The 27,090-nt window shown below is 42.1% G+C and overlaps 1 protein-coding gene across 1 annotated transcript in view; it reads left to right on the top strand.

Annotated features, from left to right (window-relative positions):
• TTLL7 (tubulin tyrosine ligase like 7) overlaps positions 1 to 26,494 on the top strand; it is a 139,931-nt gene extending 113,437 nt beyond the window's left edge. The window contains exons 18-21 of the mRNA XM_018553127.1: positions 689 to 769; positions 7,468 to 7,628; positions 20,240 to 20,413; positions 26,380 to 26,494. Of these exons, the coding sequence (XP_018408629.1) occupies positions 689 to 769; positions 7,468 to 7,628; positions 20,240 to 20,413; positions 26,380 to 26,494 (531 nt within the window). The remainder of the gene's footprint in view (positions 1 to 688; positions 770 to 7,467; positions 7,629 to 20,239; positions 20,414 to 26,379) is intronic.
• The last annotated feature ends 596 nt before the right edge of the window (positions 26,495 to 27,090 follow it).

Genomic DNA, 27,090 nt, shown 5'->3' with positions numbered 1-27,090 from the left:
CTGTAGTATAGGGTGGCACAATATTAGCAGAACTTGTATAGTGGCAGTATAAATAACCCAGCTGCATGCAGTGGAGTTATTTAGGAGATAGAAGAAGGGATGATGTTAGTCTTAAACAGCTGGTTTGGAATTCAGTGGATTCGCAAGTTGATAGACAAGTCTAGATATGTCTACATATAGTGCACCTTATGGCCATAAATAACATGAGAACCACAATAAATGATCTATGGTAAACCTGATATACTTTATGTTTGCTGGTGATCCTTGACAAGCTTCTGCTGGTAAGGCCTAGCTGGAGTGGTGAGGTGGACAGGGAATGAGCGAGTATGTAGGCATGGAAGGGTACAACGAGTCAGTCAAGGGGATAAGTAGGCTATAAATATCATACAGAACATCTGGCCAGTCTTAGTATTGACACTGTGGGTGAATTGATTGACATAAACGAGCAGACCCCGCAGCCTTCACAGAAGAGGGACCATTGACACCAAAGGCCTTCAAGTGATGACACAAGTCCCTGGAGGTAAAATTATGACAACCGAAATAATTCCCCCAATATGAGGAAGAATAACAAGTTATATTTAGATATACAAACACATTATTCATTGTACAAGTATCTGTGATATGCTGGAAATCTTTAAGTATTTGTACACCAAGTTTATCTTAAATATTTACTTTCTGCCTGTTACAGATAATGGAAAATTGGCGATACCACAAACCCAAGGTGGCTTCTTACTGGCTGATAAAACTGGACTCTGTGAAGCAGAAAAAGGTAAGTCCCCTGCGTATGATTGTCTTATTAAGCTTTTCATGTCATACTGGGGAAGGTGGGGTCACCCCCCGCAGCCAAACCAGCCACTGACAAGCCTGACACATTCCCATTGCAACTTAATACATCTTTCAAGCTGCAGGGATTGTAGTCCACATACATGGTTTCCCTCATTAAGGCCTGATAAAAGGGTCGTGTTTTAGACCTCCAAAACATGTTGACTACTTGACTTGAATGTCCACCTGCCCTTATTGAATAACGTTGTATATGGACTATTTTAATCGCTGTGGCACTTCTACTGTGTTCACTGTTGAGCTAAGGATACTGTGGAGATCCTTTGGATTGTGGAAGCTGCCTATTTGTTTTTGTCTATTAAATCTTTATTCAAGTTTTTACATCAAATTTTTACAACAGTTTCATACAAACTTAACATTCTCCATTCTTCCCATACAACCCCAGCCCTTCCCGCCCCCTACTTCGGTCCTTACCCCCGAAATGTCCAGTATGCTTCCTAGTCTTTGAATTCCAGCCACTTCCCCCATGTTTTAAGATATGCCCCGTAGTTATCATTTTTCATTGTAACCATCTCTTCCAGTAGACTAGTGGCCCCTATCTTGGTCAGCCACTCATCACTTAAAAGGATTTTGGGTGTCCCCCAATACCGCGGGATCAGAGACTTGGCCGCATTTAGCATATGGGGTATTAGAGATTTTTTGTAAACCTTAACTGAGTCCGTTGTCAGATGGAATAAGAACACCCACGGGTCCATCGGTAATTGTACCTCACATATGTGTCCTATAATATCCTTCATCCTATCCCAGTAAGGTTTTATCTTGGGGCAGTCCCACCATATATGCGCAAAGGATCCCACCCCTCCGCATTCCCTCCAACAACCGTCATCGTTTGAAGGGTGCACCCTTTGCAATATCTGGGGAACCTGGTACCACCGTGTTAACAGTTTATAGTTTACTTCCATTGTTCTAGTGTCTACAGTTGTACTAGTAGCTAGTGTTAGTATTTTCTTCACCTCTTCCTGTGTGAGTGTATAGTTAAATTCCCGTTCCCATTTCCTTAAATATTTTGGGATACTATAATTTTATTTTTTGATAATTGCTTTATATATTTTTGAAAGGCAGTGTTGAGGTGATTGTTTAGCTCCCATAATCGACTCAAATACGGTCAAGTCCCCACCTCAAAGGTTTGGGTAAGGTTTGGAAAAAAAGTTTTAATTGTTGATGTCTCCACCAATCCAGGGGGTAGCTTCCCCATTCCTCTCTTAGCTCCTGTAAGGAGCTGATCCTTGCCCCCGACATGATGTCAAACACTTTTAGTTGAGGGCGCTTGCTCCAGTTTAGAAAGGCCTTGTCAGCTTTGCCCGGCGGGAAGTAATCATTCCCCAATAATGGGATGAGAATTGAGTTGTACTTCCATCCGTATCTACGGCACATCCGATCCCATGTCCGCAGTGTTGACATGGTCAGAGGCGCCGCATCTACCGAAAGCTGTCTCTTTGTCATTGGTATCCAATTTATTCCCGCCAGGTCCACTCCACCAAGTGCCATCTCCAGCCGTACCCAACCTTTCTGTCCTGCCCCAAACGTCCAGTCTACCAGTCTATTCAACTGAGCCGCTATATGATAGGACCTGAAATCCGGAAGGGCCACTCCTCCGTCTTGTCTCTGCCTGCTCAGGGTATTCCTTGCTAGTCTGGGTTTCCTATTCTGCCATATATATCTAGATATAACCCTCTGTAGGGTCTGGAAAAAGCTCCTAGGGATATCAATTGGTATCATCTGGAATACAAATAGCACTTTAGGAAGAATCGTCATTTTCACCGCGTTAATTCTTCCAAACCATGACAGTTTACGCAGTCCAAAAGTTGCTAAATCTGCTTTGATTGAGTTCAGGATCGGTATATAGTTAGCTTTGTATAACTCCGCAATTCTGGGAGTTAAGTTGATTCCCAGGTATTTAAGCCTGTCCCCCTTCCATCGGAAAGGGAAATATGAAGTTAGCGCCTGTCTCTCTCTTGCTGTTACAGTTAAAGAAGCTGCCTATTTGTCAGCCAGATCACACATATTCACATTACTTAAATACTGGATGAGAAACACCAAGATAATAACCAGACAGGTCCAGCATTTGTATATTCTGTAACACCATTAGTCCTTCTCCCTGTATAAATCATTCTGCTTTACCCACATATTCATATAGAAGCAATAGGCCCAGGGAGGAGAGGGGCGTTGTTGGACGCAGAGTGCTTGAGTATGTGTAAATATCCTGGCATCTGTTGAACAAACGAGGAATAGCCCCGGCACAACAACAAGAGGCAATATTTATAAGAACAGTGAAGCATGCGTTTTATCATTTTCACTCTCTGGCCACTTTATTAGGTACACCTTCCTTGTCCTGGACCTCCTTTTGTCTTCAGAACTACCTTAATTCTTCATGGCGTAGATTTAACAAGGTGCTGGAAACATTACTTAGAGAGTTTGGTCCATATTGACATATAGGGGTTGATTTACTAACCTTATAAACACACCACGAGCGTGTATACACCTCTGCAGTGTGTTCCCTCCCAGCATGATCTATGGGTGGAATCTAAACACCTTTGTAATGTGTACACACCCAGCAGGTGTGTTGTGCAAAGCCCTGAAGGAATTCCAAGGTGATGTTGGGTAAATTAGCTCTATGTTGTGTTGCTTGCGTTGATGAATGCAAGGAATGTAAATGCATGAGCTAACCATTTTTGTCTAAACTGTGAAGCAGCATTATATATGCATCATGTGCATGATTTTTCCATATATGGCATTAGTGGAAATATGCTTCTAGAGACTTTTTGGTTGATAAATACGTTTTGCTGTGTGAAAATCACACACACCTGGTGTGTGTGTGTGTTTAGGTTAGTAACTCACCCCCATAGCATCACGCAGTTGCTGCAGATTTGTCGGTTGCACATCCATTATGTGAATCTCCCATTACACCACATCCCAAAGGTTCTCTATTGGATTGAGATCTGGTGACTATGGAGGCCAGTTGATTACGGTGAATCCATTATAATGTTCAGTAAAACCAGTTTGAGATAATTTTAGCCTTTTGACATGGCACATTATCCTGCTGGAAGTAGCCATCAGGAGATGGGTACACTGTGGTCATAAAGGTATTTGAAGGATGCTAAATTAGTGCTAAGGGGCCCAAAGTGTGCCAAGAAAATATCATCCACACCCTTGCACCACCACCAGCAGCCTGAACCGTTGATACAAGGCAGAATGGAGACTTATTAGACCAGGCACGTTTTTCCAGTCTTCTATTGTCCAAATCAGGTGAGTCCTCGTGAATTGTAGCGTGTTTCCTGTTCTTAGCTGACAGGAGTGACACTCGGTGTGGTCTTCTGCTGCTGTAGCCCATCTGCTTCAAGGTTCAATATGTTGCACATTCAGAGATGCTCTTATGTATGCCTTGGTTGTGATGAATGGTTATTTGATGTACTGTTGCCTATCAGATTGAACCAGTCTGGACCATTCTCCTTTGACCTCTGGCATCCACAAGGCATTTTCATCCAGACAACTGCCGCTCACTGGAAATTTTCTCTTTTTCAGACCATTCTCTGTAAACCCTTTAGATGGTTGTGTGTGAAAATCCCAGTAGATCAGCAGTTACTGAATACTCACACCAGCCCATCTGGCACCAACAACAATACCACTTTCAAAGTCACTTAAATCATCTTTTTTCACCATTCTGATGCTCGGTTTGAACTTCAGCAAATTGTCTTGACCATGTCTAGATGCCTAAATGCATTGAGTTGCTGCCATGTGATTGGCTGATTAGATATTTGCATTAACACGCAGTTTAACTGGTGTACCTAATAAAGTGGCCAGTGAGTTTATATTTATCCATGCTGGAGTATTTATCGCCAGTGCTTTCTTTCCATCATAGATAGAACAATTCATTGTGTGTGTGTGTATATATATATATACATTGCAAAATGTGATCAATCTTTTTTTGCCAGTGTCTACGATATGGCAGATTTCATGTCTGCACTAACCTAGGGTTAACAGGCTTTATATTTATATCTAATTCTGCTGGTGGATTGGGAAGCCAAGAGTCCCATAGTTATGATGAGGTCATCATGATCCTAAATAACTCAGGTCAGGTCAAATTATACGCACACTATAATTTTTAATACAGTTCTATCCAGTTCTCATGGAAGTAAATCAGTGTTAACAGTTTTATGAGTCTTCACAGAGCTATGATAGATCCTGAAATAAAAACGGAGCAGTCAGATTGCCTTACGACATACAGTTTGTAACTTGTACGTGTTTAAAATAAATCTATATTGAAGGGTATATAGGCTGCTGTGGCTGAGCTTTTCATAGTGCCAGTTGCCTGGCCATAATGCTACTCTAAGGACTTCTGTATGATCTGAGTGGCTGACCTGGGGAAAAGTATACAGACCCACGTTTTGACTTTACTGACTACATGCTTGTTCTGGGGTCGCAATAAAGCCAGAGACAATTAATCAGATTTCCAGAAGGTCAGCAATAGGATGCTACATCTTTCTTTCAGGACAGGTTTCCTTTAAAGCAGAACTCTGGGTAAAGCCGTTCTTAACCCTTGCATTGCGACTACCCCCGCATTGCAAGGGTTAACCGCTCGTTTTTGTCTAGGTGCTAAAATAAAAAAAGCTACACTCACCCAATCCTCGGAGCCGGCTTGCTCCTAAGTCGGTTTGCTGGATCCTCTGTCCACCTCTGCTCCAGCAGTCCAAGGTCCCTAACTCAGCACATTCTATACACATTTTATAGGACGTGAGCACGCCGAAGGGCTTACCATCGCTGCAGTATAGGATGAGACAGGCTGGACAGAGTGCTGTGACAGCTGGCTGGCTCCAAGGTTCGGGTGAGTATGGTTTTGCCCATAGTTCCACTTTAGCTAAACAGAGAGTAGACGGAGGAAATAGACAGGAGTCAAGTCATTATCTGCTTTTACCATAGACAGCAGATTGTCATCAGAAACAGCTCAATCAAGCTTGTATGTCCATGGCTTGTATTAAAGTGGCACTGATAGTTATTACTGAAAATGTCTTTTTCTCCAGATGAGTCAGTGGTGAAGAAGGATAAAGCCTTCCACCATGAGCGCGGGAATGATTCCAGTTTAATTTGAAGTGTAACACAACCACACTCTGTGCCACCCGAGACAGCATATCCCAGCCTGCTCCGTTGCCATCGCTGTTTGGCAGACAAGCCACATGCAATTAATTTAGGATGATTGAATGTTTCCAGGAGGACCATAACTGTCATCTAATTTTTCATCCATCCGTAAGTGTTTAGTAAACTGAACAATTTTTCCAAATTATTGGGAGAGATTTTAATCTTGGGTGTTACACCATAGTGTGCCCTCCAAGTTTTCAAATCCTTTTGAAAACTGTTTGGAGGAGCAACTGGAGCCCACACAAAAATATCAATCCCTGAACTGTGAATGCAGTCCAGCAAACACTGCAACTTTCAAACAAAGTGCACTTTTCCTTCCCCCTCTCTCGCTATGCAAGTCTAGCCCCCTAGACCCCCTCACCGATCTTCAGTGAATTCCCATAGGGAATTCCCATCTCCACTCCGGAGATTACACTATAGGAATCTACTGTGCAAGTGCGACCAGCACACGAAGGATCACCACCTTAGCTAAGGTAATGGGAGGGGAAAGAGGGGGTAGGTTTCTTCTGAACCTGAACTCCTCCGAATCCTAAAGGAAACTCCTTACACTGCTATCCAACCAGCTGCAGCCAGGGAACTCCCTACTAGCAGGTGCGGGAGGGGCGGGATGCTGTGATATCATTGACCTTATATGGTTACATGTCTATATTAGGTGAATGACACTTAACTATTATGGCCACGTGGCCATATAAGGTAAATTTCGTCAGCACAAGCATCACACACCTTTTTTTATAGTCAGCTGTGGGGCAGGGAATGCCCCGACCTGCAGCTGATTGGGCGACAGGCCCATGTAGCTTCCACGTTTGCAGGAGCTCAGGTTTAGACTGAGTTTGGTCCAAAATCTGAGCTCATCCCTATTCCAAAGTGCTCTTACGCTCCTCCCCTCCAACACTGTGCATATACAGCCCCCCTAGACCCGCTCACCCTCCCTCTTCAGTATATTCCATTTGGATCTGAAGGACCGTCTTTGCTCCAGAGATGACACTATAGGAATCTACGGTGTAAGTGTGGCAGGATCACTGAGGATCAATACTTAAATGGAGGTCATAGAGGGGAGGATAATACTTTGTTTTCAGGTGCACTTATCCTTTAATGTCAGATAGGCCGCTCCATTAAAGTCTAACTCTAGCCAAAACATTTTTTTACATTGTTTATAGAGTAGGGAAGGGCTAGAACCTGGCAATCTGTTATTACTGCCTCTGTCCCTGATTGTACTATCTTCTTTAGATCTACCCAACTATGTAGTGCAAGAGCCTGCCTAATTGGATACAGATTGATGATATAGATAGATATTACATAGCCTTGGTAAGTCTAAAGTTTATTGTACAAAGATTGTGGGCAGCACAGTGGCGTAGTGGTTAGCGCTTCTGACTTGCAGTACTTGGGGTCCCTGGTTTGAATCCCAGCCAGGTCACTATCTGCAAGGAGTTAACCCTACCTATTATGTCACTATGTACAAGTGACATCATTGACACGTTTGCTTTTATTTCCTAGATTTTGGATATAGTGAGAACAAATGTCCGCTCCGTCCTTCAGCGAATCTGGAAAGTTTCTGATGTAGAGTGCTTACACCTGTACCGAAGTTTCAATCGAGTGTTTAACCGACTCCTTTGGAGTCATGGGCAAGGGCTATGGAGCTGTTTCTGCGCTTCCAGGTAAGCTGTATCTCATTTTCATGCCCATTTCCTCTCCTCCTGCTTATTTCTAGGACATGTAGGCTTATTTAAAGGGTAAGCTTTCCTTTTCACCTTTTCAGTCTGTAATGATCGCAAATGGCAAGCGCTTATTGGTCACATGACCTCTGAGATGGGGACCAGGTCCCGGAAGTAATAAGTGCTTCTCATTAGTCAGAATGCTCATGCAATCATGCTGACCAAGGAGCGCTCACCATTTGTGAGCATTATGATCATTACAGACTGTGGGGCTGTAAAGTGTGGTGTACAATGTATGGAGCGCTACACCAGCTGGTGGGGCATCACACAGGTAAGTGCAGCGGGAACCGGCGGAGGTGGGGAGGGGGTCTGCTGTGAGCAAGTTCATTTTTCCACATTTTATAAAAAGGTGAACTTTCTCTTTTAAGTAAAGTTCCTGCTTCCCTTCCATGCTTTGAGGTTCCTTCTGCTGGCCCCTATGTGCTGTAGTGATTTAGGAACTGGCGTGAGAGATTACAACACGATACCGAATAGTTGTATACCTGTGGTGACTGGCGATCTGCTTCGCAGCAGAAGTGTGCAGTTTTAAGGCTCCTGTAAACCACCAGCAAGGTAGATATACATATTTTAAAGGCTGGCATTAGTTTAGGTTGGTTGGTGATCTTAATGACAGAGTCACTTTAAAGAGTCCTGAGTGCAATAGCCCATCACAGCCAATCAGATACCCTGTATAGGGCAGGGGTGGGCAATGACTCAGACTGCCACAGACATGACTCCCAGGGGCAGAGGCATGATGGAATTGGTGGTTTCACCACAACTGAAGTGCCAAAGTTGCCTACCCCAGGTATAGAGTTTATTTATAAATCTTCTGCTCAGCCAGTGGCGTCACAAGGGAGGTGTGTGGGGGGGGGGGCCTCTGAAAAGTTGGGCCCGACAGTTGCAAGAGGGAGGAGGGGACCCAGCAGCATACCTCATCCCGCCAGGTGAACGTCCCCTCCTCTCTCTGCCGATGTCCATCACCATATGGCTGCCGGCAGGTATCACCAAGATGGCCGTGCATGCGCAATGACGTCCCCAGCCTAGGGCACTCAGCCACATGTCGGGAAAATGCCATTTGCATGGTATTCCCATCACTTGATGGAGCCAAGGAGCATAGGAGTTTCCGATGTTCCTTTGCCCCATCTAGTGGCAGAAATGCCATGCGAAAGGCATTTGCTCAGCGTATGGCTGAGTGGAAGATTTATAAATAGTCCCCTATGTGTATTTATTAGGGTACTAAAATTTGCACATACTGATTGTTCTTACAACAATAAGCATGAAGTTTTACGGAACAAATGTATGCCACGTTTACATGCTGAATCTCTAGAGATCTGGATTTTTAAAAATATCTTCTGACTGACGCTTTCCACTCTGCACACAAAAATGTATTCAGTTGTAGAGTAAAATTGACTGATTATTCGCTGGCTTCATTTCAGGACCATTTCCTTCACTGATCTAAATGAAAAGTATCTCTTGGAATTGCCGCAGTTCGCTCAGAAATCTAATTTCAGCAGCCGTAATGTATTGTGGCATAAGCAGTACCTGAATGTAGCTGCCTTGGAGCTCTCTGGTACGAGATGCAGTATTATAGACTGCTGTTGTGTGGGATGTAATTGGCTGCTGGAAATAGCCTGTATTTAGATGAGTCCTTGTCAGGGCCGAACTGGGAGTAAAGAGCAAAGCAGTCATATTACACACAGTGGGCTCATGCACATGGGCACATTGGAGCATACAATTACTTTTTTTAATGCACGGGAAGCCCAGGAGCTGCATACAGCTGCCCATAGGCATGAATGGATGTGCACGGGTATATACCCTTACTTGCATTAACCCATGTATAGCGCTGAGGCCTGTTCCTTGAATGCAGACTATGTAAAAAAGCATGAATTTTTATGTTGTATGCTCCAGTGTGCCCCTTAACCACATTTTGTATATGTGACTAATTTTTGCCAAGACTGATGGATCAGTAATGATTTAGTTAGGATGCACAGTGGATTGGGCCAATCTATGGCGATGGGATGTTCCTGGGAGCTTGTGACTTGTACAGTTATTATTACACTATTACATACTGCCGCGTGCATAATAGTGTAAAACATGGCAGTTCCTAAAAGGCTACAGATGCTGCCAGCTTTGGGTGGGCTGCAGAAACATCAAATATGAGATGTCTGATTGCATGGTGGGTTTTTATATTGAGTCATTTGAGGAGGAGGGAGGTGGGATTGTGTGGTAGCGCTATTATATAAAACAACTTTTTATTTTGTTTTTGACAGGTCAGTAAGGTAAGATCTAACAGAAATCTTAACTAGAGTTTGGCTTTAAGAGTTTAAAGTAAACCCACCCACTAAATTTTCATATTCGCTTTAATGCGTTAATGTCATTTCAAAAGTCATTTTCAGTATTATCAAGACTGACTTCACACCATTGCATTGCAGCAACGCAGTGCTAGGATTCCTCCATTCACTCTAAACAGCTTTGGTGGACAAATCTCCCACTATTGTATTCTGACATCCAGCAGCTGCCCACTGACGAGCAGGCCACCGACTGTAAGAATTTCAGCCAATTCCTGTGAATCAGCCACAATTCTAGTGTATGGACAGCTTAATGCACTGTAGGCCACAGTAATGTGCTGCCATGCTCCATTGTGTGCAGCATCAGGAAAAAAAAGGAACAGGTCTGGTTTTCAGTTCGCTTGGGTACGTTGGCAGGCAATTAAAATTGAATGGGCTGTCTTAATGCAACGAGTGTTGGGGTGTGGCATAATGAGCGTTAACATTCATGTTGTAATGCAATCTTAAGGTGTCCATAATCTACACTGTTCATTTAAATAATACCTGGTGATCCTGCCATGAAAGTTCTTGTTCAGGCATCTCCTGCTATAGAGTGACACTGTTCTGTCCCGGTCTCCCAGGTTGCTTCTGTGTTGTTACCCTTTCGAAAATGCTTCCAATGGAGACTACAAATTGCCATTTGAGCATACATTATGCAGGCATGGTCCACTGTGGTCACCATCAATATACCCACTCTGAGAAATACAATACAGTCATTGTTGGAGGGCGTGTAGACAGGAAGTAACTGCAAGATCAGGATTACTAAGATGCAATAAAGCATAAAAATTATCAAATGTAGTTTTTTTTTTAAGGCAGTTTTTAATGATGCTTGATTGGCATTAAGCTAGGTGAGGGTAGACACTTCTCCTTAATAAATACATTTGTGTTTGCAAAGGCTGTTGTAGAAGGATTCTTCTGAGATGCTTTTACTTGCATTGAAGTTGCTTTGCTTTTTAGTTGCTCAAGAAGTTGCTTTAGGTTTTATCTGAGTTGCATCAAGCTACATAGAGTTTAGCATTCATGTTGACTTGTATGAAGATGAAAAGCAGCTCTGAAAGTCTGTGTACATAAGTCTTAAATCTGTCTGTTCTCTTCCAAAATATAACTCAAACAAAATGGCATCCAAACAACATGGAGGCCGCGGCTCCTGTCACCGTATCCCGAGGGTGAATGAGATTGCTCACCCTCCTTGACACATGTTTCATATGATACAAACCATGCTTCTCATGGTACAAGTGTCTTGTCTCTATAAATGACAAATGTAAATAATTATCCTGAAATAACCGTTCACAGACACTATTGTTTATCCCTTCATATGTTGCATGATAATATGAAAGCGTTTCTGAATTTCTTTTCCTCTCTAAAATTCTTAAAACATGTTGTCTTGGTCTGGTCCATCTTTGTGAGCAGGCTTCTCATATGAAATGCATTTGACAAAATGGCAGATGAGATCACATCAGCATATGTTTTAATTATGTCATGTGGCGGATGGAAATATTACAGATTATAATCAACTTTAAATCTGTTTTTTTCATGATGCAAATAATTTGGTCTGGATTCTAACATTCTGTACTTTCCATTGTGATTGTAAGACTGATAGTCCTGCAGGGAAACTGGTGGAATTAAAGGGGAATTTACACCAAAACCATGTTGGGTTCAGGATGTTGAGGAGAAGTTGTCTAAATGCAAACCTTACATCAAAATGCAAGGTTTGCCTATTTCCTATATCCCATCCCCCATGTCAAAATGAAGCTTAAATGATACAAAAACCAAACCAACCGGGGCACCTAGGTGACAATAACATCATGGACCATTTAGACAGTCACTTAGAAAGCTTCGGATCAAACTCTTGCAAGAAGGCACTACACCACTGTGGTGGATAAGCGGAGCTGGCATTTTGATGCAAGGTCTGCTTTAGTATAGCAGTCCACACAAAAATGGCCAGTTTGGATAATCAACTGACTTTTTATATCACTTTGGAGCATTGGTTTCCAGATCTTTGAATCTGAGCTCCCAGGTCCTCCTATCTGCAATGAGCATTTCAAAGGAATTTAATTCTCCCGGTAGAGGTTTTACTCATATTATAGTATGAAGAAAGCAGAGAGGCAAGAAAGAGTCCCAGTCCAAAGGGGGAGATTGGGACATCTTACAGCTGGAATTCCAGATGGTTTGTGAGCTCAACAACTTTGTACAAACCAATATTGATTTGGGAGGGGCTTTGCTTCATCAACCAATTACTGTTTTTCACCTCCATTCTTTCAGAGATTGAGTTTTACCACCATGAAGAGTTCAGCTTGATCATTGGCTCTTCTAGCTCGCAGTCTCTTTTAGGAGTCTGAGAGAAGATTTGCTTCAAAACTTTACGGATGGAGTTGAGCTGGATGAGGGTACTCTTTAGAAGCGGTAGAGGGTTACTCATTGTAGGCAGGTGGAGTCACCTTCTGGTAAATTCTCAATCCCTCAAAGATATCCTGAACCCAGAGATAGATTAAGGCAAAATTGGTCCTTACACAAGGTTACAGCTTTGGCTACTGCATCCCTTCCATTGGCATTGACAAAGATTGCAATAGGTTCAGTAGACCTTCAAGTTTATTTAATACAGAGGGGACGTGGGAAGATTAGAGGACCGGGAGAATTGTTTTCTAATTTGCTTGCTTATTGTTTTCCCCAAAGCTGTCAAGCAGCAAACCCCTCATAGACCTTAGGTTGTTGACCCATCGGGCCGAAAAAGCATCATGAAATCCAAATACGGCCCTGGGCTTTTTGGCAAACTTCCAGCTGCCTTTTATCCTCCTCATTCCTCCCTCCATATATTTATACATACTCGGAATTTTGCTTGTAATCTCCATGAGCAGTGTGTACCTACTCATTTGTTAAATTCCCCTTCATTGACGAAATACCAGGAGTATTGCCAGCATGACATTCTCTTATTATTTCATTAAAAAAAGTTAAGAGGATTTTTTTTTTTTTACTTTGAGACCTGGGAGAAAGTTTTAGCATCTGTAATCTTCCGTAGTGTTGTTCTCAGAGCTGGTTTTGCTGCAGCACTAAACCTCCAGGCGGTTTGAATTCTTTTTTTTCTAAGAGAAAACTATTTACTTTAAGAATCTTTTTTTTTTTTTTCATACTTGTTTGTGATGCTGTATGCATAGCCAGAAACAGGAACATTTTCCAAGCTCCCATCTTGGCTGTCATGACATTTTTTCATTAGAAGGCACTGGAAGTTGCCCAGAAAATTACCTTACTTATATCAAGCTGCATAATACACAGCTTTTTTGATGTGAATTCTCTTTTCAATGACTCTCTTTGTATAGTGATTTGGCAAATAGACCAAAGACTTTATTCCTGGAATATTAAAGGATTGGCTTTTTTCTTTATCAGGAGGCAGAAATACTCAGATGAGCTATATGCAGATTCTAAAACCTGAAGTCCATTTTCAGAAACAGATAACTTCATCTCTTTTTTTGGCTGCAGCAGGAAAACTTAAAATCAGAAATGTACCCTGGGCTATTGAAGTAGAGGAATAAATCTTATAAAAGAGCAGCTTGTTTAAAATGATCAGCCAATGCAAAATACAAACAGCCAGCTTGGTTAAGAGAGAAATATTTCCTGACAAAAGTAGCTGACGGAAAAGACAGGTCTATTTTTTAAGTTTTTGATTGGATTAAGGGGGATTTTGTTTTATTAAAGGGAACTCAAAAATATAACTTAAAATAGGAATTGAAAAAAATAATAATCTTAAGCTGATATAGTAAGCCAAAGAGGAGCATGCCAGTCAAATTGTGATGTCTTTAAATAGGAATTGGTCTAAACAATTATTTTTCCCTTTGCCAGTTCTTTATTTAAAGGGAGACATAATGTTTTTTTTACAGTTTAGATTTTTTATACACATTTTCTTTCTTTACATTCTATACATTAAACAATACACTTTTTAAAAATGTATATATTTTTATTGGTAGGTAAACAATATATTCTGGATTGAAAGTAGACCTAGCAGTGAAATGCAAGGTCCACTTCTTAGATCTGTGCCCCTGCCTCTGTAAAAATAGCTGCGTCATAGTACTTAGATTATATCCTACCTAATCACCTTATGCTGCATTGCTGCAGGTTAGGTCTATATTAGTGAGTAGCCTGGGTTTGGTGCAAACCCGGTTTGCCTGAGTTCACCAAAGACTGCTCAAAACTGTGACTACCCCCTCCTCATGACCCAATCAGTTTTGGAGAGGCACATTTTCTGCCCCGCAGCTATATATACAGAAAGGGGCAGGAAATACCCCAGTTGCAGTTGGGCTGGGAGGGGGGAGTGGAGGTCATAGTTTTGAGCATGTCTTGGATAAATATAGGCAAACTAGGTGCACCAAGCTCAGGCTCATCTCTAGTCTCTATCCATTTAGTGAGATTCTTTGGGAATGATGAGTATTCTAAATGTCATTAGAAGGCAGTCTAGTGCCTCTTCACCTTCTCAGGGAAATGTGGGATGCTCTGCATTCCTCAGATTCAGTGTGGGCCGGCGGAAGACAAGGGTACGGTAAATATATCATCTTACTTGTGTTCCTTACAAGTACATTTTTTGAAGTACTGTAATTCAGCAGCCATTTTTTACAGGGGGTGGGGAATGGATTAATACATGGACCTTGCGATTTACTTGTTTTAAAACTAAAATATTGTTTTTACTTTTTTTATCCACCGCTGCTTATAATTTTTTGCAGCTTCTATGCAGCCAGATCCTTTATAAATACACTCCAGCTTGTCATTTCCTAGGTTTCCTTATGGTAACAACAGTGAACCGTGATTGCTGGATAATTTGAATCGGCACTGCCGACTGTAGTTTCCATTGGGCAAGCCTACAACAGGGTGACAATGTAGAAGAACAATTGGAAGACAGGGACAGAGCCCTGTAGCTTTTATTGGGTGAGTTTATGTTAGGGTGACAATGCAGAAGAATAATTTGGAGACAGGGACAGAGCATTTTTATCCTGAAACAGGAAGTTACCGCACAAAGACCTTCTTGGTAGGAACATCAGGTATTATTTTAGTGAAACTAAAGATTTGAAAATATTGAAAATTACTTTTGAAGTTACTTTAACATGTTAAAGTTTTTAGTAACAGGCTATATTTTACATTATCCGGAGGGCAGGTGTCCACTCCCAAACATTGACATTCATGACTTGCTGAGGAAGGGGAGTTTCCCCTAACTTTTTATACATTACTTCCACAAGCGTATAACATGAATCCCATACACAGACCTGCCAATTTCTTATGCAACATGAAACCAATAGGCATGGACCTGCTACTCTTCCATAAGCAGCTTGCCCTGACAGTCTGACATGGCACATGTGTGTTTGACACCCTTGTCCCTCAAATGAAAAGAAGGAAGGATTGACCAAGACACAGTGCGATTTTAAACCAAATTCTAACATCAGAAGTGCAAGTTGTCTCCTAGTGTTATCCCTAAACAGGCCTATCCTCTAACCCAAGGCTGGTCAAATTTCTATGGATGTTTATGTGCAGTCCTAAAGAACTGACACTAATGGGTTCATTCAGTAAGCAATACAAGAATCAATGCACCATTACCATGTACAGTAACCCATAGTAGCCTATTAGAATTCATCTTACTGCACCAACACTATATGGATTCTGATTGGTTGTTATATATGTACATTAGTTTTCAGGAAAGGTGGGTACATGCAGTTAAATTTTAATTTCCTAGAGCAACAATTCAGCACCAGCTGTGTAGTCTAAGAATCCACCTGACAGTTTAATAATATATATTACCTACTGTAGATAGGCTCTTGCACTACCTAGATGGGTTGGAATGTCAAAATCTGACTTTTTGTGTCCAGTTCACCAAGGAAATTGAACTAGGAATATGTTATGTGGTCAATTTTGATGCGAATACAGCTTAGCAGAGTTCTTCTTTAAATAATATCATTGCTATAGCTGTTTACAGGAGTCAGAAAGAAAGTAGAAAGATCTGTTACCCCAGATGATCTTGGCAATGAGAAATACGTCTTATTGTCAGGCCCTTGTGCCACCAGTAAATCTGTGTTTATATTGAGTTTAACATATTGACCTTCTATTTGTCAAGCAGCTTGGGTTGGGGGGGTGTTTAATATTCCCTGCATTAGGCTTGTCTTTATCTCATTGCCGATCGTTGCGCTGAACTCCAACCCTGAACAGCACCATCTGTCTTTCCTGCTACTTGGGCTGTCAGTGTGCCAGCCTGCGGCTCTTTCTGCATGGACAAGGTCACATCACAGCAAGCTGCTTGGGCGGCATCTGATCTGTGCCTGGTTATCCGTGGCTCAGCAGACAGTGCAGAGCCTCACAGAAGCAACATATCAGACTGTTAATACTTGCTAGGGAGCAGGGATGAATTACAAAAGCTAAAGCAAACAAGGACCGATTGCATACAACAATTAATTTGGTCTCATCTTTCATATTTAAATAGATTCTTATTTACCTGTAATCAGATTCCCTTAAAGAGGAACTATACCACTCCCTATGCTTTTTCCCCCTATCCCCACTTACTTGTTATACTGCGGTCTCACCAGAAAACATACTCACTTGCCCAACAAATCCAGCCATATTCCTCTGAAACAACATCGGGGCCTGATTGTCAATATTGGGTTCTAAAGCTACCCCCTGATGACAAACAACCAGGTCCTCTGCCACTGTGAGTTCCTGTTTCTGCAGCCTCCTGGGATATGTGAAGGAGGCCGCAGGAGCAAGACAGAACTGGTCCTAAAAAAAAAATTAAAAAAAAAAAATCCCCCACCCTCCACCATTTCATATTTGGTCCACTAAAGTGGACCTGGACATTGAAGGTCCTCCTTAAAGTGTATGTCTGGAAAAAAACAAACAAACATGCACAGTTCCCCAAGTTTTATATGTTTAAGAAACTCGGCATGTGATTACATTAATGAAAGACTGTCTCACCTGGAAGCTGGCAAGGCTTATTTCTACAGAGCAGAAGAATATAGTGACCTGAAATAAAGTGTACTATAATCCTTCCAATGCATATAGTGAGACTTCCGCTGTAAAGTGTATATGTCGGCTTTTACTGTAACCACATGATCAGTTTCTGTGTTATAAGAAAGGCTGCAGCCCCCCCGAAACTCCTATATCGAGTTATTCATCTTACTAAAGATAGTAAAGATAGTTAACTTTTTTTTTTAGGGGTAACACTGAGGCATTGGACATGTGATCTCGGCCAAAAGGAGCTTGGAGGACTGATGTTCAGGGAGAGCTGGCCAGTCCCTCTGCCTGTACAGTGTTCCTCGCAGAGGCCACATGACCAATGCCTTGGATTCATGTAGTTACAGGTTTTGGTAAGTTTTTAGGAACCATCTATAATGTTTACTTAAATCTAATAACTATGCATTCTTATTTTAGTATATGTCCTTTTTACAATTGCTTTACTTTAATGTGAAACTATGGGCAAAATTAAAAATTACATTTATAATGCAGTGTGCATATATTTACATATATATTGTGCATTTTTGAGTCCTCCCGTAACATAGTTTTGTTACCTTTTTCTTTTGGAACACAAATAACCAAATTATTGTTTTGTCTACACAAGTTTGTTAGATCCCATTCAGACCTCTTCAGTGCGGTCTGTCAGAGCCTTGCAATGCCATTCATCAATGGCACACCAGCACATTAATCCAAGGCACCTCCAACGCACATGTGTTGCAGTAAAGCACAACGCAGGGTAACACACTACCGTACATTGTGGTGCGCAGTGTCTGAACAATTGGTGCATGTCTGATTTATGGTCCATTCTGGTGTGTTGGCAGCCTTTTCATTTTAATGAAAAATGTGTGTTGACGTGTGTGTTAACACACCTGAATGGGACCTGTATGATAGACCCTTCAGCTTTACCGGGCACTGGGACAGGTTTATACTTTTTTTCTCCTCTAGGCCAGTTACCTACCCCCCAAAAAAACACACATACAGCATACAGTACTAAAACTGATAAACCTAGACAATAATAAACCAATAACATGATCATAATCATACTAACAAGTGTAGAAACAAAAAATGGACATACATTCAACCAGTAAAATTTCACCAGAGACAACATAAGTACTATTGTGCTTATGCAACCAGAAGCCTCAAGAGACACAATTAGTATCATACTGACATAGCAGAAACATTTCCTTGGACACAAAATCAGTACAATGCGAATGCACTGGAAACATGACCCCAGAAATACAACTGTACCATACTGACCCACCAGAAATATGTCTGCTGAGACACAATAAACATTGTATTGACCCACCAGAAACGTGCCCCCAGAGACAAAATCTGTACTGTACTGTCCACCCTCAAATCCTGCCAGAGAAACCGTACCATACTGACCCACCCGGAAACATGTCTGCAGAGACACAATAAAACTAAAAAAATCAAAATATTTGATATGCATATAAGATCAACTGTAAGATCAAAAAATGTATCTAGGGACATCATCTGTACTGTACTGACCCACCAGAAACAAGTCCGCAGAGACACAATCCATACCATACTGACATACCCGATACATGTCCTTAGATACAGAATCAATGCCCTACTAATGCGCCAGAAACATGTTCCCAGACATACATACTGTACCGTACTCTCCCACCAGAAACATGTCTACTGTGACACAATTAATACCATATTGACCCACCAGAATCATGTTCGCAGAGACACAATACATACCATACTAACCCACAAGAATCATGTCCCCAGAGACACAATTCTTACAGTACTAATCCATCAGAAACATGTTCCCAGAGACAAAATAAAACTAAACAATATATATATAAGATCTCAAAAATAATTTTCTGATTTTTTGTTTTTCCTTTGCTTATACAGTATGACAAAGTGTATTTAAATATGTTGAGAGAATATAGTATTAGCAACGATTTGTGCAGTATCAAATATGTAGAAGCAGCAATGGCATAAGCCTTATTCTCCCTTTCCCTTGGTATAAATATTGTAAGTGGGCTAGATATTGTTGCAAAATGTTTGATTTGGTTATTTGATGCTATTCACGTACATTTGTTTTCTTGCAATGATAGACAGATCTCTGTAAAATCCTGACATTGTTTAACCCTCCTACATTCTCTCTGACCATAATTTTTTTTACCAAACTAGGGATGCACAGATACCAACTACCGTGCTTGGTACAACTACAAGTACAGATACTTTTCCAGCTACTAGACTAGAGAAAACCCAAAAAGTTAGGAGACAGCTGTCATTTTTAAGGAGCATAATAATAAAATAATAATATATATATTAGGGATGCACCAATACTATTTTTTCCAGACCAAGTACAAGTACCAATACATGTCCTCACAGATATCAACTACTGATACATTTTTGTTTATTGTCATGTGACAGTTTTTCTAAAACGATACAGACGAATTATTATTATACAGGATTTATATAGCGCCAACAGTTTGCGCAGCGCTTTACAATATAAGGAAGACATTACAATCACAATACAATTCAAGACAAGATGGTAAGGAGGGCCCTGGCCATGATGGCTTACAATCTAAAAGGGAGGGACAAGTGATACATGAGGAGGGAGCAGTGTGGGGATGAATTGTTTGAAAATGTGATGGTTGAGTGGTTAGGTTGAGGTGGGATAGGCTAATGTTTTCAGAACAGTGGTGGAGCGCCATGGCCCAGTCGCAGCTGCAACCCTGGTAGTTCTCATGAAATGCCAAGTATCGCCACTGGCATCTGCACTGGTATCGGTGCATGCCTATACCCATTTCAACCCAAGGATTAGCTCCTCTGATGTTTTATTGTTGTTTTGCTGCTCATTTCCTGTTGTGTCATCAGGTCTGAAAGTGAGGGGAAATCTCTTCAATGGGTATTCAGACAAAAATAAAAACCTCTCAGAGGTCGTTATCCTTCCCTGTTCTTTCTAGAACTAAATTCCAGGTCAAACATGTCCAACAATTACTCTCAATTCCATTCCTGTAAACAACTGAAGCTGCCATATCTTTTAAGGGACATATAAATAAGAAGTTTTGAGTGGTTTCAAACTTAGAGATTAACTGTTTTTTTCCATCTATTCTCCATCTGTCGGCATTTGGCTTAAACTACTCAAGACATTTCCAACAAAGCATGGAAAGGTTGCATGTCATATCTCTTGCTCCAGTAAGGCTAAATCTTGTGGGTTTTTTTTTAATGCTCTTATCTTGGCATTTGGGGTTGTGAACATGAGGTCATTTGTGTGTCCTCTGCCAGCAGTACGTCCTGGGAGACGATATTCAGCAAGAGCACCGAGGTTGTGACACCTGACCAGCTCCAGTGCTGCCATCGGCTAGTCCAGCTCTGCAAAGACTGCTTGCTTGTGGTTTACAAATATGCAACTGATTCCCGGAACTCCTTGGCGGGTGTGAGTCCAGACTGGAGCGACACAAGGTATTCATTATCATCTAAATCCTTCTGTTTAAAAACAAGTTTACATTTTCAGCTATTGTTGAAAGCTCACCTGAAAGTAATTTTTATGTAAATTTTACATTTTGCTTGGTCTTTGCACCATATTTTTTTGATCATGTTCATGTGCTGATCTGTTTGTTAAAGAGTGCAATTAACACCATTGCTAATCCACTGCTGAGATTTTATTAAAGGAGAACTATGGGGTTAAGGCTTTTCCCCATAGTTCTCCTTAGGGTGACGGGAGGACACAAACTAGCGTCCTCCCGTCACCCTAGGCTCAGTATACCATGAGCTGTGGCTTGCGGTATACTGAGACGCCGCAGTATACCGCGAGCTGCTGCTCGTGGTATACTGAGATGCCGCAGCTGAAGCGGATCCCGACAATTGTGCCAGGATCCGCCCAGCTGCGTGACTGACAGCTGGTTCTGCCTATCTAGAGGCAGAGCCAGCTGTACCTGCCCCCTCCCCGTCCGTTCCGCCAGTCAGTGCTGGAGGATCGGAGGGGGGAATCCAGCCACTCCCCTGCCATGGCAGAGATCCGTGACAGGATCGAGAGGTGAGTGAACGCCGGTATGTGTTCGCTCACCTCCCGATCTACTGAGCCAACCTGTGACAGTCTCATTGTCACAGGTCGGCTAGAACTATGAGGTGAGTGAAAAGCACTCACCTCATAGTTCTCCTTTTAAAGCACACCTTCAGTTTTAAAACAATTGGAAAAAATAAATAGCCAATCATTTCTACAAATACAAAATGTAGCTCTCGCTGCGATACTCTACCTTGTCTCCAGAGCTGTTCCTTGCAGAAGCTCTGATGACACCCGGCTTCATTCAACCAATTCCTGTGAGCTCAGGCTGTCATGGCCACACTTCCTAAGGAAACATCACGACACTAGACAAGGTTCACAGGTGATGGAAGAGGCCCTGCAGTAAAGCACCTGCCTACAGCCCACAGAGCTCTGGAACAGTGATATTCAGGGGCCCCAATTCTTTTTTGCCGGTGTGCTGGTGGGACACGCACTCTGCGTGTGTGGTGGGGGTGGGGTTGTGCTGGTGAAGAGGCATGCTGCGGCTCTGGCTGGCGTCCCACCTAGCTCCTGGCAACCAGTGATTTCACTGGTTGCCAGGAGCTAGGTGGCATGCTGGCCAGAGCGCCCCAGGTCGATAAGAGCTGAGTGGGGAGATGTGTGTGGCCCTTACACTTAGCAACCTGGGACGCCCTGGCCAGAAAGGGGACAGTAGGCACACTGCAAACATTGTGCAGCCGCACCCCCACGTGACCCTAAGAGATGCCATCTGAGATGCCCTTATTATAGAGATGGCCCTGGTGATATTGGTCACATGACCACCATCAAAAAATATAAACAAAATAAGGCGTCTGGAATAATTTATTTTATTGTTTGGCAACATAGGGGGAGTATTATTGATTAGCAAGTCACTCTCTAGTATCAAAGTGTAACTAAATCAGGCCAGAATAGGGTTTTCTTGCTAATAAATGTAAAAGAACTTTTACTTTTGAATGTTTAGAATACAGTAAAGTTTTTTTACTTTAAATTCTGATACTGTCTGTTTATACTGTGAATAAGCAACTCTTATGCCAGGTACGCTGACACTGGCTGTTCATGAGAATGAATTAGGTGTTTCCAGAATCACTTCTTAGCCTCCTTTGAACATATGTTTATATAATCTCATAGATATTTGCAGAGAAGCTGACAAACTGCTGGTGAAAACCACCGCCTGGAAACATATCGCTTTTTCCTCCCCAAAGTACAGAACAATGCAAGATGAGCAGCAAGGATGTTTCCTCCCTAATAAACTACATTTTACTTTTCTGTAAATTTACAAGCATCAGGGACCTGTCTGGGCCAGAGATGTATGTCATGCAGGACTAATGGGAAACAGATATCTCCTCCGTTCTGCACTCCAGGAGGATCTTGATGGCCTAGAGCCGCCAGCCATCTCCCATGGCTGAAGTGCTCACTAGGGGGCGCTGTTGCATAGATTCTCTCTGTTCTGCTAAAGTCAAACTGTCCTTACAATTTAACATTACTCTCATTTATAAAATCTTCAGCAGTCATATTAATCAGACTTTTTACAGTGTATGTGGATGAGGTTGCAACTTCTTGCCACCTGCTCCTGTGCTGTGCAACCTCCCTCTCATGCTCCATGTGTGCGTAAAGCTTTAGCAGAATAAGGGTGATGGCTAAAATACAGCTATAATACACCATTGTTTGTTTTTTTTTGCATGTGTAGGGTGACCATGTCTCCTATGTCTGGCTGAGAATGATGGGGTTTGGGCATTGCTGGATCCAGAACCAGGAGCAAGCATGATTCCCAAAGATATAGGCTCAGGGGTTACTATGTCATGTATTGGGTTGAGTAATTCTTTAAAGTGAACCTGGGCTTTGCCCATGCATTGAAAAGCAACAGGTTCAGTTCAGTTCAGGATCTCCTAGCTGCTTATCCTCACCTCTTCTTTGTTTCTTTGCTACTCTGCATGCCGCTAGTAAAGAAGCCCTCTGTAAGCTGCCCATGCCCTAAGTGGCACATACAGAGTGCTATGGTCTCTCTTCCAATCCCCACACGTTACTGATGAAGCCTAAGGCACCAAGCACTGCATAGAAAAAAAGGATTTTGGGTGTTTCTCTTTGTTCCTGGCAGCTGAATGGAGTAAGGAGCAATGGAACAAAGGAAAAGTGAAGGTGAATATATGCAGATGGGGGGGAGTTGCTTTTAAGTCAATCATGAGCTTTGCCCTACATGGGAAAAGCACAGGTTCCCTACAATGCACCTTTGGTAAAGTTCTAAATAGTGCTGGCTGTAAATAAGAGTTAATCCTCACCTCCAGTCAGAGGTCAGTCTTTGCACAATGGCAGGGCTACGCTGAAAAATCTTCAGCAACCAAAACGTCGAAGAGTTTCGAATGGCAGGTTGCTCTCTCGGCATTGTGGTTCCATCTACTGGCCTCTACATGACTGAAGGACACAGTAGTGACGTAGCAGCCAGTTGATGCAACCACCACTCCACTGGCTGACTAGGTATCCAACACAACCAAATGTAAGTTGAATGCAGAAGTTTTTCAACCAATGTAGTTTTGCAACAGAGCGAAAATTGGCACTATAGGCAATTATTATTATTATTATTATTATTATTATACAGGATTTATATAGAGCCAACAATTTGGGCAGCGCTGTACAATATAAGGAAGACATTACAATTACAATACAATTCAAGACAGGATGGTAAGGAGGGCCCTGGCTGTGAGGGCTTACAATCTAACAGGCAGGGGCAAGTGATACATGAGGAGGTACGTGGGATACGTAGGTCATTTACATTTTTATTACATTTTAACCGGCAAGTTTAGGATTTAAGATGCACTAACCTGGACCACAGTTACTCATCACTCCACCTCAAGGCCTTTTCTCTTTTGCTATTTGTAGTTTTTTTTTTATATTAGTCTAACAATTTGGCAAGAAACTCTATGAACAGTGAACACCGCCATTGAGTATCTCATCCACAGTATTTAGGAGAGTTGCACTGTGATCACACCTCACCAGTCATCATTCTACCTCCCTTATCTTTCTCGTTATTACATAAATACCTAATTTCAAAGGAACGAGAAAATGGTCATTTATGAACAAGACTCTTACAAGCTAGGGGAAGGAAAGCAAAACATAATTGGAGCCAGTGGTGTGTCAGCATAAAAGCCAATTGTGTGTGTAATACTCCAATTGAGTTTGAAGTGTTTAGTGTAGGGTCACGGTCTGCATAAAGAGGTCACAATCTTTCGGTGAAGGAGCTAACACAAAGGAGTTTGCATGTTCTCCCATGGACTTGTGTGCTTGCATGGGTCTCCTCCCACACGTCCTGGTAGGTTAATTGTTAAGCACTGCATAATTTCTCTGCACTATATAAATACCTGTAACAAATAAATGGGAAATCTTCCAATAGGGACATTAGTTCTATGACCTTGCTGACCACCAGGGATTTCCCTTTCTTTGCAGGGATTTTCTCTCACTTCCTGTTGGGCTATTGGACAGAAAGTGAAGGAAAATCTCCCCAATGGGACATACTTAGACAGGAATTGCAGGGAAATCTCCCCAATGGGAAACAGATGGAAACAAAATAGTTGACCAGGGTTATAACCCTCTCTATCCAAAACTAAAAAAGTGTTTTCAGTTCTACTTTAATTATAGGGTTGATTTAAAGCACAAGTTCTAATTTAATAAAAAAATAACCTGCAACCCATCCCCCTAGCCCTCTCACGTTAAGATATAACCAGCTGCAAAGGTGTTAACTTACCTCTTATCAACGGCCGCAGCCTCCTCATGTGTTTACATCACCGCCATCGGCAATGGCAGGGACTTTCATTCTGATCCTGGCTTCACAAACTAGTGACCTTGGACAAACATTCAGCCAGTGAAACCTCCAGAGTTTGAGTTCTGCTCTCCTGCTCACTTCAGGTCAATGTCTTACAAGCTCCCTTAAAACTGAATTAAGTGGATATAACTATCCCTTCATTTCTTTAGCTTGCGGCTAAGTTGCGTGATGAAACGCAAACAAGTGTCCTCTTGACAATTGTTTCCATGTTACAAAACTCTTTATTATGACTTTTTTTTAACATATTTCTTACTGCTATGTGATTGTCTGCCTCAGCTGTATTAAAACAAGAAGTTCTTATAAAGGAGTCTCAACCTATACTGTCCTGTTATGACATCAGCATTGTAATAGGAATACAAACTGGAGTTGTTTGAGCTTACTTGAAAAAAATCCCTTTTATGTAGTGAGTGCTGCCTTCTGTCTGCCCATCACTTCCAACAACTTCCTCTATTCCCAGTATGCTTTGCATCTCTTTCCCTGCTGCTCAATGTGATGCAATCTCAATTTCTCTAGACGACACATCCCATCATGTAGGGATGCACCGATACCGTTTTTTCAGTATCAAGTACGAGTACCGATATTTTTTTTCCGCTACTCGCCGATACTGAATATGAATACCGGAAATCCCATTAAGGAAGTCAGGCAGCATGTAAAGACTCGCCACCTGGCTTCCCAAAAAGCAAGGAAGCTGTCTCCATACTCCTTCGTCACCAAGTAACGAGGGAGCATGGAGCCAGCTTTCTGGCCAATCTGGAAAGCGAGCACTGTGTAGGGACTTGTTGTCGGCTTCCTGATTGGTCAAAGCTGGCCAATCAAGAAGCCGGGCAATGAATCATTACACGGCACCTGGCTTCCTGTTTGGCCGAGAAGCCGGCTCCATGCTCCCTCGTCACCAAGTGAATTTGAACATGGCCAATCAGAAAGCCGGGGGGCGGTTAATGACTCGCTATCCAGCTTCCTGATTGGCCGGCTTCCCGACCAATCCGAAAGCTAGGCGGCGAGTCATTACACGCTACCCGGCTTGCTGATACTGGAAGCCCAGGTATCGGGCTAAACATCGGAGCATTTGGGCGAGTACGAGTACTCGCCCAAATACTCAGCATCGGCACTGATACCGATACTAGTATCGGTGCATCCCTACCATCATGCATTGCTTCCAGCAAGCAATGATAATGTTACATTGTTCAGGCGTTGTAGGAAGTGCATATTCACAGGGCTGAGTGAAATTGTGTCAATGCATTGAGGGAGTCCATCTTATCGGCATCTTCAACAAGTAAGCTTACAGACTTCTTGATTGACTTAGTCATTAGGAGTGGGATTGAATTTATGGAATTTCACTATAGAAATACATATTTATTTTTCATTTTTTGACCACAGATACCCTCTAATGACACAATGTGAATGATTGCCAAGAAGCAATGTGCTTGTGTTTTATAATTAGCTGGAAATTAGATACATCTGCAAGCAGGTATAGCTGTTTTCCAGTACAGAATAGAGAAAATATTCGCACAGGGCTGAAATTGTAATTCATCCCTACATGTCATTGACTTCATCTCTCTCTTTTTTTTGCAGGTACTTACTGCCGGTGGTCCCCCAATTCAGCATTAAAATGTCGTCTTCCAGCACTGGTTTGTCTGGATTGCCTCGTTCCAACTATGTGTTTACCTCACGACTTCACCACTATTGAGGGAATAGCTTTTTTTGGGGGGCCTCTGTAAATAATAGCATTTTAATTTCCTGTCTACTTTCCGATGGTGCTAAGCACAGCTGTCCTACTGCACCTATTGAAATTCACTGATTATTTACTGCAGATGTCTGAACTATGCTAATTTGTTTACATGATCCCAGAATGTCAAGATTCAGGCAAAGCCTTTTTTTTTTTTTTTGGGTTAATCTTCGGCACAGTATACAGCGTATAATTAATAGAATGCTGACTTATTTTGCTTGTATGAGGAATGACGTGCTATTTATTAATATGTATGCTAAAGTGCGCCACATCATCTATACACAATGAAGACGGGTATTTTATGTGTTGAGACACATAAGGGCAGCCAATTTTTGTCATGGAACACATGAAGGCAGCCATTTTGGGCAAAGGGACGTTTGAAACAGCCATTGTGGGCAACGGGATGCTTGAAGGTATCTGTTTTAGGCAAAGGGACACATAAAGGCAGTCGTTTTGGGCAAGGGAATGCTTGAAGGTGGCCGTTTTAGGCAAAGGGATGCTTGAAGGCAGCCATTTTGGGCAAACAAACACTTGAAGGCAGCCATTTTGGGCAAAGG

Source organism: Nanorana parkeri, unplaced genomic scaffold (assembly GCF_000935625.1).
Source record: "Nanorana parkeri isolate BGI_ZX_2015 unplaced genomic scaffold, ASM93562v1 scaffold111, whole genome shotgun sequence".
NCBI classification, from domain to species: Eukaryota; Metazoa; Chordata; class Amphibia; order Anura; family Dicroglossidae; genus Nanorana; species Nanorana parkeri.
This window is presented reverse-complemented; position numbering and strand designations above follow the sequence as displayed.